Here is a 12,110-nt window from a genome sequence, read left to right as displayed (position 1 = left end):
CCTCAGCAGGCGGCTGCGGAGCCAGGGAGCGCCGCGGGGCTGCCACTTCACAGGAGCATATTAACTGTGCGTTCCACTTAAAGATGTGTTTTGTGTTTTAAAAACGAACTTAGATCAACCTAAGCATCTGTACTGCTATCAAGTGACATAAAAATATTCAGTGACTCCAGAGACAGAAAGCGAGGGGTTCCCTTGGCATATACAAGTGAGGCAACATGAGTTTCTTGCTTTTGGGGAACAGTCACTTCCCTGCAGCCATCTCTGCTCCTCCTGCCTCCATCATGTTTTAGAAAAGGGGCTGTCACACCTGTGTTGTTTGGCTTGGAGGAATGCTCACCCCCCACCAGGCCCGTGTCCTGGTCCCATGTGTGCAGGAAGCATGAACCCTCTCTGCTCCTCCGGTTCACCTGTGTTGCTTTCTGCTCCATGCCCCTCCTGCCTGGGCTGCGTGCAGCACACGCTTCTCCTGCCCTGGCTCTGCGGTGCTTCCCCTCGCCCTCCAGGCAGGGGTCACTAGCTGAACACCACCTATCACAAGTACCACCTGGAAGGGCAGCAGAGCCTGCCAGGGCCAGCTTCACCTGTCCCACTCCTGCTGTGCCCCCGTTACACCACCACTGCCTCCCCGTGCCCATCTGCCCAGGAGCAGAGCCGGGGACCTGGCAGGCTCAGTCAGGCTTTGCTGAAGGCCCACGTGGACAACCCTGGACTCAGCGCTGGGAAGTGATGGCTCCCATTCCTGGGTAGCCAGGCTGTCCGGGGTCTCCGATGGATGGGCCAGCCCGGGCACCTCCAGGCTCATCAGCACAGCCTGAAACATAAGCACCCAACCAAGAGCTACTGTGGGTGCAGGGCCACCTTCCCAGGGCCCCGCTATGCGTCTCTTGTTAACAAAGTCACTGGGGTTAAGTTACGCTCTCTAGGTGGGGCGGGGGCAGCGTCCGCAGCTGCTGCATCCATGGGTGAGAGGCAGGTGGTGGTGCCCAGCTGTCTGTCAATCACTGCTGCTCCTGGGCATGAGGTTGGGTGGGGACTTCATGGACAGCAGCCCTGTCTAGCCCAGAGGACGAAAAGGGACAAAAACCACACACTAGGAAGCCCACAAAGACTTATGGGAGCCAAGAAATCCCTCCCCAGCCCCGACAAGGGAGGTGGAGGCAATGTCAGCAGCATCGGGCTGTACCCCAGGAGCTGGAAGGGCAGGCTGTTCACATCTCTACGGCCTTGCCAGGCCGCCCGAGGTGGGAGATTCAGGAGATGTGGGGGCAAGATCCCTGCCTCTGAGCTCTAACAAGCAAGCTGGCAACACAGGAGACAAACGCCAGTCAGCAGGCACACGACACGACGTGGCTGGAGCCAAGGCCCACCCTGGTCTGTGGCAGGGCTTGCTGGTCTGTAAAAGTGAGAAAGCAAAGACGGCAGCGAGAGTTCTCACCGGGCCACAGGCGCTGCCTATAAAGCACAGTCCTCTAACAGGAGCTGGCATCCGCATCCCAGGGTGAGCTGTGCCCCTTCCAAAAACCATATGGTGAAGTCCCAACTCTAGTACTTCAGAGCTTGTTTGGAAATAGGGTCTTTGCAGAAGTAACGGGTTAAGATGAGGACAGCTGGAATAGGGTGGGTCCCTGATCCAGTATAACTGGAGTCCTGGAGAGACACAGGCAGAGGAGGACACATGAAGACGGAGGCAGAGATGCAGAGATGCTTGCCAGGGACCACCAGGAGCTGGGAGCAGTGCTCGGAAGGGTCCTCCCTGGGGGGCTTCGAAGAGACAGCGGCCCTGCCGACACCTGGACTGCAGACTTCCAGCCTCCAGAACTGGGAGAGAATAAGTGTGCGTTTTCAGCCACCCAGTTTGGGGTACTTTATTACGGGCAGTCCCAGGACACTCATGCAGTTTGCTTTCATTTTCCGTGTTAGAATGTCCAGTGCTTTAGGAAGGACAGTGATGCTAAAGGACAGTGGTTCCCAGGGACTTACTTGATGAGATGCAATAAATGAGACTCCAAGTCTTAAAATACTGGTTGAAATCCAAAACCAGTATTTTAAATAAAAGTTAAAAATAAAAGGAAAGTAGTAACGAAGTGGGGCAGGGAAGGGACTCTCTCCATGCAGACATCAGCCAGAAAAGAGGAAACCACCCGGCTGGGCCACAGCTTCTCTCTCTCTCCTCTTTTTACATATTTAACTTTTATTTTAAGTTCAGGGGTACATGTGAAGGTTACACAGGTAAACTCATGTCATGTGGGTTTGTTGTACAGGTTATTTTGTCACCCAGGTATTAAGCCTAGTAGCAACCATTAGTTATTTTTCCTGATCCTCTCCCTCCTCCCACCCTCCATCCTCCACCCGCTGATAGGCCCCAGTGTGTGTTGTTCCCCTCTTTGTATCCGTGTGTTCTCATCATTTATCTCCCACTTGTGAGAACGTGCGGTGTTTGGTTTTCTGCTCCTGTCTTAGTTTGCTTAGGGTAATGGCCTCCAGCTGCATCCATGTTGCTGCAAAGGACATGATCTCATTTCTTTTTTATGACTGCATAGTATTCCATGCTGTATATGCACCACATTTTCTTTATCCAGTCTACCACCGATGGACATTCAGGTTGATTCCACGTCTTTGCTATTGTGAACACGTCTCTGAGGAATCACCACACTGTTTTGCACAATGGTGGAACTAATTTACACTCCCACCAACAGTGTGTAAGCCTTCCTTTTTCTCTGCAACCTTGCCAGCATCTGTTACTGACTTTTTAATAATAGGCATTATTGTATGAGGAGGTATCTCATTTCACATAAGTCAAATAATATTCACACAAGTCAAATAATAGCCATTTGACTTGTGTGAGGGGGTATCTCATTGTGGTTTTGATTCTCATTTCCCCAATGATCAGTGATGTTAAGCTTTTTTCCATGATTGCTGGCCGCATGTGTGCCTTCTTTTGCAAAGTGTCTGTTTATGTCCTTTGCCCAGTTTTTAATGTTTTTTTTTTCTTGGAAATTTGTTTAAGTTCCTTATAGATGCTGGGTGTTAGACCTTTGTCAGATGCATAGTTTGCAAAAATTTTCTCCCTTTCTGTAGGTTGTCTGTTCACTCTGTTGATAGTTTCTTCAGCTGTGCAGAAGCTCTTTAGTTTGATTAGATCCACAATCCTCAAAATAATAAGAGCCATCTATGACAGACCCACAGCCAACATCATACTGAATGGGCAAAAGCTGAAAACCAGCGCAGGACAAGGATGCCCTCTCTCACCACTCCTATTTAACATATTAATAGTAGTAGAAGTTTTGACTAGGGCAATCAGGCAAGAGAAAGAAATAAAGGGTATCACAATAGGAAGAGAGGAACCAAACTATCCCTGTTTGCAGACATGATTCTTTATCTAGAAAACACCATAGTCTCAGCCCAAAAGCTCCTTAACCTGATAAACAGCTTCAGCAAAGTCTCAGGATACAAAATCAGTATACCAACAACAATCAAGAAGAGAGCCAAATCAGGAACACAATCCCATTCACAATTGCCATGAGAAGAATAAAATACCTAGCAATACAGCTGATGAGGGAGGTGAAAGATCTCTACAATGAGAATTACAAAACACTGCTCAAAGAAATTGGAGATGACACAAATGGAAACATTCCGTGCTCGTGGATAAGAAGAATCAATATAATTAAAATGGCCATAATGCCCAAAGCAATTTATGGATTCAAAGCTATTCCTATTAAACTACCAGTGATATTCTTCATAGAACTAGAAAAAACTATTTTAAAATTCATATGGAACCAAAAAAGAGCCCAAATAGCCAAGACAATCCTAAGCAAAAAGAACAAAGCTGGAGGCATCACACCTCCTGACTTCAAAATACACTACAGGGCTATAGTAACCAAAGCAGCATGGTACTGGTACAAAAACAGATACATAGACCAATGAAACAGAACAGACAACCCAGAAATAAGGCCGCACACCTACAACCATCTGATCTTCAACCAACCTGACAAAAACAAGCAATGGGGAAAGGATTCCTTATTCAATAAATCGTGCTTGGATAACTGGCTAGCCATATGTGGAAGACTGAAACTGGACCCCTTCCTTACACCATATACAAAAATCAAGTCAAGGTGGGTTAAAGACTTGAATGTAAAACCCAAAACTATAAAAACCCTGGAAGACGACCTAGGCAATACCATTCTAGACATAGGAACAATCCTAATCACTGCTGCTCCTGGGCATCTTCGTGATGAAGATGCCAAAAGCAATCTCATTTTTAACCAGATATTTATGTAACAGCCTCGTTGATATCCACATTGCAGACATTATGAGCAGAATTGCAGCTGCTGCCCATGTTAGGGCCCCTGCTCCGATGTTCCTCCGAGTGAGGACTCCGAAAGGAGCCTCCTCCCATCTCCATACCCACCCTCTGAACACTGGAGCAGGCAGAAAGTCCCACACAGTAAAGGCAGGTGCTCAAACCTATGCTGGATTAAAGTGGCCAAAGTCCGCATAAGGCGTTCCTCTCACAGCAGCGGCAGTGAGAAGGGACGCAAAGCCACACCTTCACTCAGTAAACACAGGGCACTGAGCTTGCCCTGGCAGGAGTATTGTACATGTGCCTTCCAGGGCTTTCCTTTCTTACGGCTTACGCCACTGGTATTCCACATGGTGGCCTTATCTTACAGATTGCAAGTTAGAGCAAAAATTAAAAAGTTGTAAGACAGCATCTCTGGGAATGAGAACAGAATTTAGAAAAAACTTCAGGAAAAACTAAGCAGATGGCTATATTCTAGGGGAGCGGATGGGAGCGGCTGCTTAACACGCAGATTTCACAACTCTAGGGTGCTAATACTGGCTTCCAGGAGAAGCTTCAGTTGATTTAGAATAAAAAATAATGGTTTCTTCTTTCATCTCCCATTGTATTGATCTACTTATTTATGTCCTAAAAGAATTTTCAAACCCAATTGGTTCATCTGTCAGCTGCCCTTGGAATAACTGCCCACCTTTCGTGACCATGCCAAAAATTCCCGGTTCCTTTTTGTTAAAAATACCTTGGCTAAGCAGCATATTCCCAGCGTGAGATGTGAATCAGAAACGATACATCATGCAAACCAGAGGTCACATTTTCATGCAGAGCCCAATTACACGTGCTGTTCTCTACTTATAGGAGGGAGCCTGATCAGAGACCACTGCAAATACGCCAGGGCCTCTTCTGCCCTAAGTGGAAAGCGCCGTGCAAGAGCTGCAGCCACTCTGAACCATCTGGTGCCACAGATGGGCCTGGGCACTCACCTGCTCTGTCTCCACGAAGTTGGACACATGGCCGTCGTCGTTGATGCCACGGGTGTGGAAGCGAGCGCCTGTGCGCTCGCAGCTAACACGAGAGATGAGGCAAGCCTTGGCCTGCTTGTGGGAGGCGTACACGGTGCGAATGGTCACCACTCCGCAGATGGTCTTTAGCAGCCAGTCACAGCAGCTCACCTGGTGCTGCCTCAAGGGCACGTGCAACAGCTGGTTCCTGCAAAACACAGCCCCACACCAATTCCGGTCACCTGACATCCTCCAGTACATGCTGCCTGGACAGCGAGTGTGGCTGAGGAACTGGGGGGCGCACGGTGTAGCATTCTGGGTCAGCAAATGCATGCTGCTCCCCAGTGGACTCTGAACTTCGGCTGTACAGATCTGGGAAGCTCATGTGCTTCAAAGAGATCTCAAATAGCAGGACCACTGTGTCATGTACAGGAGGATGGCCAGGGAGTCCTTTCCCAAAGCTACTATCAGGTCGTCACTGTCGCTAAATGGAAGCAAAGTTGGAGAGAGAGCCAGGGTGCACTTTTCGGGGAATCACAAAGGGGCCTCTGGTTAGCACCGTAGGCCCTACAGTTTTCATCGCAGGCCCCATCGGTAAAACATTAATCATCTTTTGTTATTAAATCATGATAAATAAGTGATTAAAATTGCATTAAATATGGGAACAGTTAAATTATCCATATATACACGCACATGTACCGTGAGATGAATATGACGGGAGCACTACAAAGCAATCCAAAATAAATTTTAAAAAGATCCGAGGAAAATAAAATGTAATGAAAGTTCAAGCATTCCCTCTCCATGCCTAGTGGATTGTTCTAGGCTCTGGAGTCCATGATGATAATGACAGGGTGACAGCCGACATTTATCCTGTGCACTAAGTCCCATTCTATGTACTTTGGGGTGGATTAACTCATGTCACCCTTGAAGTGACCCTGTGTGAAAGGTATCATCAGTGACCCCCTTTTACAGATAAAGAAGCTGAGGCACAGAGAAGTGAAGTGCTTGTCTAAGGCCACAAAGCCAGCCAGTGGCGTCATGGAGCTTGGAGCCCGTGTTCTTCACCCTGAGCCTTTCCTGATGGAGCCCTATGTTACCATTTGCACCGGCAAGCGGCCACATTGTTCTCTCATCCCCGAGACTGGCTTGGCCCCCTTGCTCCAGCACCCAGGGGACCTGAGTGGTACCATTCTGAGGGCTCGTACTCCCTCCCAGGGAGGGGGACCCATCTCCAGGAGATGCCCTCTTACGGGGCACTGAGTGAATCTAGATCACAGTGCCCTACTTGTTTAAAAAAGGCAACACGATTCCTGCCCTTGAGCCTTCCTCAAAGACAGCAGCAGCATTTTCTCATTGCTGGAAATCTGTGCTGTGAGCTCTGATGGGTCCTAGGGGGCTTCTCCAAGCTTCCTGCTCTCAGGTCAGCCTCCCCAACTGTGACCAAAGCCACATGCATCCCTACAGGGAGCACAGCCCGCGTCTGACCCCTTCTGAGGTCGCACGGCCACAGCGCTCCTCTGCTTGAAAAAAGATGATTAGGAAGCATTTGCTGTACAAAACCGTATGTCCCTCTTCCAAATCACCCTCTCAAATTTAGATGATAAGCCAGCTTCTGAAACACATATATTAAATCTGCATGTGGCATCAAGGCAAAGCCTCCAGAATATTCCAGAGTCTGCCACCTACACAGCTATGGCCACTGTCACCAGGGCTCAGGAGAAGAAACCTTTTGCCAAGGGGACAACCCTTAAATCAGCCCTGTTTCTAGTGACACTGCCTGGCCCTCTGGCGGGAGGATGGCTCATATCCAGGACCTGCAAAGAGTTTCCTCCCAGGACCTGATTGTACTGGGAGGCAACTGTCAGTGTGATCAATTACCAGCCCAGAAAGATGAGTTCACCCTGCTGCTCACTCTCCCTTACGTGCCAGCCACGCTCAGTGTTGACCCCATCTGACTCCTGCTGTGGGTCTCCAGACCTCAGACACTGCGCCACAACAGTGGGGGTTTAGGCGATCAAGCCCAGGACCACGCTGCCTGTGGTGACTCAGTTGTGGTCAGTTCTGGGGGCTCCACCCTGAGCCCAAACACCACACCCCAGCGTGTTACAGCTGAGGAGGCTGGCGACTTCCTCCTCTCCCTTCAGAAAGGGACACCATGGGGCTCCTCCTTCCCAAGCTCCTCTCAGCCCCCACCTCGTGAATCCCCTTTGCCTCCCTTTGTTAGCGCCCCTCACACCTCCAGCCAGAGCTGGCAAAGGGAAGAGAATTTGCAAAGGTGCTGGTGCAATTCAGATCCACCACGGATCCCCTCGGGGTTCCAAGGACCCTCACTGCTGCTGAGAGCTCTCACCTCTGCTCACCTGACAGTTCTGGTTTAAAATAGGTTCATGGCGTCCACAAAAAGATACCTCATAATACACAGCCCCTCTGTGCCTAAGCTTGGCCACCTTTAGGGGAACATGTAACAGTTCTGGGGCACATGCTTGGCCCTGCACAATGGAACTAGCGATTCACAGAAATGCCACCCCGGAGGCTGCTAATCAACCTGAGGTCTGCAGACAAGCAGCACTGGAAGCTTACTAGAAATGTAGCATCCTAGGCCCAGCCCAGACCTGCGGTCCCAGAATCTGCATTTTTAACGAGATCAGCAGGAGAGTCACGATTTTATTATTTTATTTTATTTATTTTGAAATGGAGTCTTGCCCTGTAGCCCTCCAGCCCAAGCTGGAGTGTTTATTTATTTATTTTGAGTGGAGTCTCACCCTGTAGCCCAGGCTGGAGTGCAACGGCATGACCTTGGCTCACTGCAATCTCAGCCTCCTGGGTTCAAGCGATTCTCCTGCCTCAGCCTCCCGAGTAGCTGGGATTACAGGCGTGTACCACCGCGCCCGGCTAATTTTTTTGTATCTTTAGTAGAGATGGGGTTTCACCATGTTGGCCAGGCTGGTCTCAAACTGCTGACCTCAGGTGATCCGCCTGCCTCGGCCTCCCAAAGTGCTGGGACTGCAGGTGTGAGCTACCACGCCCAGCCTTGATTCACATTCATTTTGAAGTCTGAGCACATTACTGGTGCCAAATATCCACAATACCAGAGAAGCAAAGAGGATGTGGGGGTGGGGAGTGTTGGGATGGACACAGGGATGTGGGGAGGGTCCCCTTCTCCCAGAAGTCAGGAATTCACTTGTGTGGCATCCAAAGCACCAAAGCCAGATGAAAACCTATGGATGCCTCTGGCAAAGGGAGAGAGGCACAAACAGGTCAGAAGTAAACCTCATGAGTCCCGTGTCAGAGCTGGGAAAACTGATATAGCTTCAAAAGGCAGACACTGGATTCTAAAACATTACATTAAATGAGGTTCATTGGAACCACTCCCACGGCAGGACTTTCCTCACTTTTGCTTCTTCCTAGCATCTCTAGGCATCAGTGCGAACTGACGGAAACAGCATTATGTCCAGAAAGGGCAACAGATAATTTACATATTTACAGGGTTGTCCCACTCTTGTCTCTGTCCTGCTGTGGAGTGAAAAGCACCAGGAGATCTTAAATATACAGAAATCCAGCCGCCTTCACCTGGGCTCCGGGACTAGTCTTAGTGCATTGCTACAAGTCCCCTTGGGCAGTGTGACTCAGCTTTACCGTTGACGGGATTGGTTTAGCGTTGTGATTACCAGCTTGGGACCAGGAGCCAGAATGCCTGGGTTCAAATCCTGGCTCTGCCACTTACTAAGTGTGTGGAGTTTGGCAAAATTCCCTCGACTATTCATGCCTCAGTCTCTCTATCTGTAAAATGGGGTAACAGAGCCTCTGCATAATTATTATAAAGGTTTTTATTATAAGGATGAGTTATTACCAGCAGAGAGATCTTAGCATGGTGACCCGAACACAGTGCTTTATAAACATCAGCTGTAAACAGCTACACACTGGAGGTAACCATAATTGAGAAGACTGAGTGAATCCAGGCAGAAGCACAGAGCTCGGTGCCGGGACTGAGGAAGCACTCGGCAGACGTCGGCTCTTAGATTTTTTACTTATGGAACAGGGTTTCTTTTGTTTGTTTCTTTTGTTTTTTTGAGAAGGAATCTTGCTCTGTCGCCCAGGGTGGAGTGTAGTAGCACCATCTTGGCTCACCGCAACCTCTGCTTCCTGGGTTTAAGCGATTCTCCTGCCTCAGCCTCCCGAGTAGCTGGGATTACAGGCACCCGCCACCACGCCCAGCTCATTTATTTTTTTTTAATTTTTAGTAGAGATGGGGTTTAGCCATGTGGGCCAGGCTTGTCTCAAACTTCTTACCTCAAGTGATCCACCTGCCTCGGCCTCCCAAAGTGCTGGGATTACAGGCGTGAGCCACCATGCCTGGACCAGGTTTCTTTTCCAAATCTACATTGAACACATTCCCTGAGGTCAGGGGTCGGGGTGGCGGTGAGTTCAGGGTTAGCTTTCCTCTCACTGTGCTGAGAGCAGGCCTGGGTCCTAACTCTCCAGGGGTGCCCCATAACCCGGGGGTGGTGCAAGTGGAGGTCAAGGCCTCAGGTGCCAACCAGGGCCCACCCTCTGCAGGGGACCCAGGGCCTCACCAGAAGAAGGAGTTCCCCCACTCAGAGCTGTCGTCCCCCTGCTTCTGCGTGCGGACAGTCAAGTCAAAGTGAGACCCGTCGTTGGGCCACGAGAAATAGAACACCCCCGAGCTGAGGATTTTCTTCAGAGCTATGAGGCGTTCCTCCTCCTTGGCCTCTTCCTGAAGAGGGTAAAAGTCGGTGGCGGTGATTTTGTAGATTTCAGCATCGGGAATTCTGCCCACAGATGTGCAGCCTGTCACCAACACCAGGAAGCTCAGAGACGTGCCACCTGGAAAGGAAATCAGACAGGAGAGCTCAGGGTCGCAGCCAGTCTGGCCGCCTGGAGCTCCGAGGGGACAAACGGAGCCCAGGTTCAACCGCAGCCAGGAAGGCAACGTCTGTGCACCTGCGACTTCCCACGGCACTGCTCAACTCAATGGCTCAAGAACCTGCCCTGTCCCGTAAGCCTCGGGCAGGACTTTTCAAAGTATGGGACCCTGGCCAGCGGGTCAGCATCTCCTGGGAGCCTATTAGAAATGCAGATTCCTGCTGCCCAGCTGCCTGGGGCTGGGGCAAGCTTTGCTTTAACAAGCCCTCCAGGTGATTCTGATGCCCCAAGGAGTCTGAACATTCCTGGCCCGGAGCCCTTCCAGATCCCCAGGACCTGCCCCCAAAGCCTCTCCAAATCACCTTCCCCAGTGCCTCCTCAGCCACCGCCTTGACTCAGGACCCCTGGCCTGGGGTCTGTCTTCCCCTACTCCGTCACAGGAGTGGCCTTCCCAAAGCCATCAGATCACAGCTGCTCCGCCCTTCCTTCCTGCACAGCTCCCATTCCCTGCAGGACTGCAACAGAAGCTCCCAAGGCCCTCCCCACTGCAGCCTGCCCCTGCCCCACATGTGGGCGGACACCCTGGCCGGCTGCTCTCCTGAGCTGGCTGTCCTCCAGCTGGTCCAATGTGCCATAAGCATGACCTCACACCCTGCGCTCTTGCCCAAGATACTCCCCCTGCCTGGGATGTCCCACCACCATCTGCCCAACAAGACCTCCATGACCCCTTCTCCACGTACCTCCTGCCTGTCTCTGCCCTCACAGTACTTCGGGCTTCGGGCCCAGCATTCCATCCTCTGGAACAGCATGAGTGTCCCTACATGCTCCGTGGGGACCATCCTGCCTCTTCCCTCCCCACTTCAGCAGAAGAACTCCTCCTCATCCTTCTGGGCCAAGTTGGCAGCAACTCCTCCAGGAAGCCTTCCTTGCTCTCCCAAGACACGGACAGGCACCCCTTGTACATGCCAATAGCATTCCCATCAGCAGTGGTCACACAAAGCTCATGACCTCCTTCCCACCCTGTACCCCCAGGGGAGGGACTTCCTTGGGGCAGGACCATTTTATCATCGTCTCCCGGCACCGCACACACGCGGTTTGCTGGATGCTTCCTAAATAAATTCCTGCCAAATGCTACCAAGACCACCTCGGACCCTGCAGCCAGGGGAATGAGGCAGCCCTCTCTGGGGCACCACTTCGCTGTCGCTGACGGCTGGTTTGCTGTTCCCTGTCCCCCACTGCTCACAAGGGCACTTCACAACACGCTATGTATTGGGGGTGCCTGGCAGCGCCGTGCTCCACTCTCGGGACAGGGCCCAAGAGATCATCAGGTAGAAACTGGCCTTTGGGGGCTGGCAGGGCTCTAGTCCCAAGGACACTCTTCCCACCCCGCTGAGGTTTAAAGGATCCACCCAGCGAGATCTTCTGCGAACGATCAGGGGCCTCTATCTAGAGCCATGGTCTGGAGATGGTTCAGATCTCTCCACACTCTGGGAAGGGACCCCAAAGCAACCAATTCCACCAGCCCCTCACCCCAATTTCCTCATCACACTTCAAAGGGAGAAGAGTGCTGCTTGTGGCAGGGTGGCGTGTGGTTGTCATTAAAGTGTGTTCCTTTAATGAGCGGCTCAGGGCTCCCACGGGCCTGCTGATATGCCATGGGGTAGGGGTCCCAGCAGGGTGGGGGGTTGACCCCATCACATCTCCCCAGACACATCCTCAGGAAACCACCTAAGAACAAAGGAAGTTATCACACTGGGGACAGGGACAGGGGTCAGAGTTCAACTTCTCAAGTAGGACAGGTGGGGTTCCGGGGTTGGCAGCCTCTGATCAGAACTTGGCCACAGAGCAGTCCCAGCACCCACCTGCCTTTTCTGACATGCTCAGGGCAGGGAAAAGCACAGTTCAGCAGAAGTGCCCTCGGAGTGGCAGGA

The 12,110-nt window shown here is 51.2% G+C and overlaps 1 protein-coding gene across 2 annotated transcripts in view; it reads right to left on the bottom strand.

Annotated features, from left to right (window-relative positions):
• Positions 1-12,110, bottom strand: part of SYNJ2 (synaptojanin 2) — a 119,978-nt gene that overhangs the window by 62,191 nt on the left and 45,677 nt on the right. For both annotated transcript variants that reach the window (XM_015137056.3, XM_015137058.3), the window contains exons 3-4: positions 9,870-10,140; positions 5,278-5,503 (exon numbers count right to left, since the gene is read on the bottom strand). In XM_015137056.3, the coding sequence (XP_014992542.2) occupies positions 5,278-5,503; positions 9,870-10,140 (497 nt within the window). The remainder of the gene's footprint in view (positions 1-5,277; positions 5,504-9,869; positions 10,141-12,110) is intronic.

Source organism: Macaca mulatta, chromosome 4, assembly GCF_049350105.2.
Source record: "Macaca mulatta isolate MMU2019108-1 chromosome 4, T2T-MMU8v2.0, whole genome shotgun sequence".
Lineage (NCBI taxonomy): Eukaryota > Metazoa > Chordata > Mammalia > Primates > Cercopithecidae > Macaca > Macaca mulatta.
The sequence above is the reverse complement of the archived record's forward strand: the minus strand, read 5'-3'. Positions and strand labels throughout refer to the sequence as shown.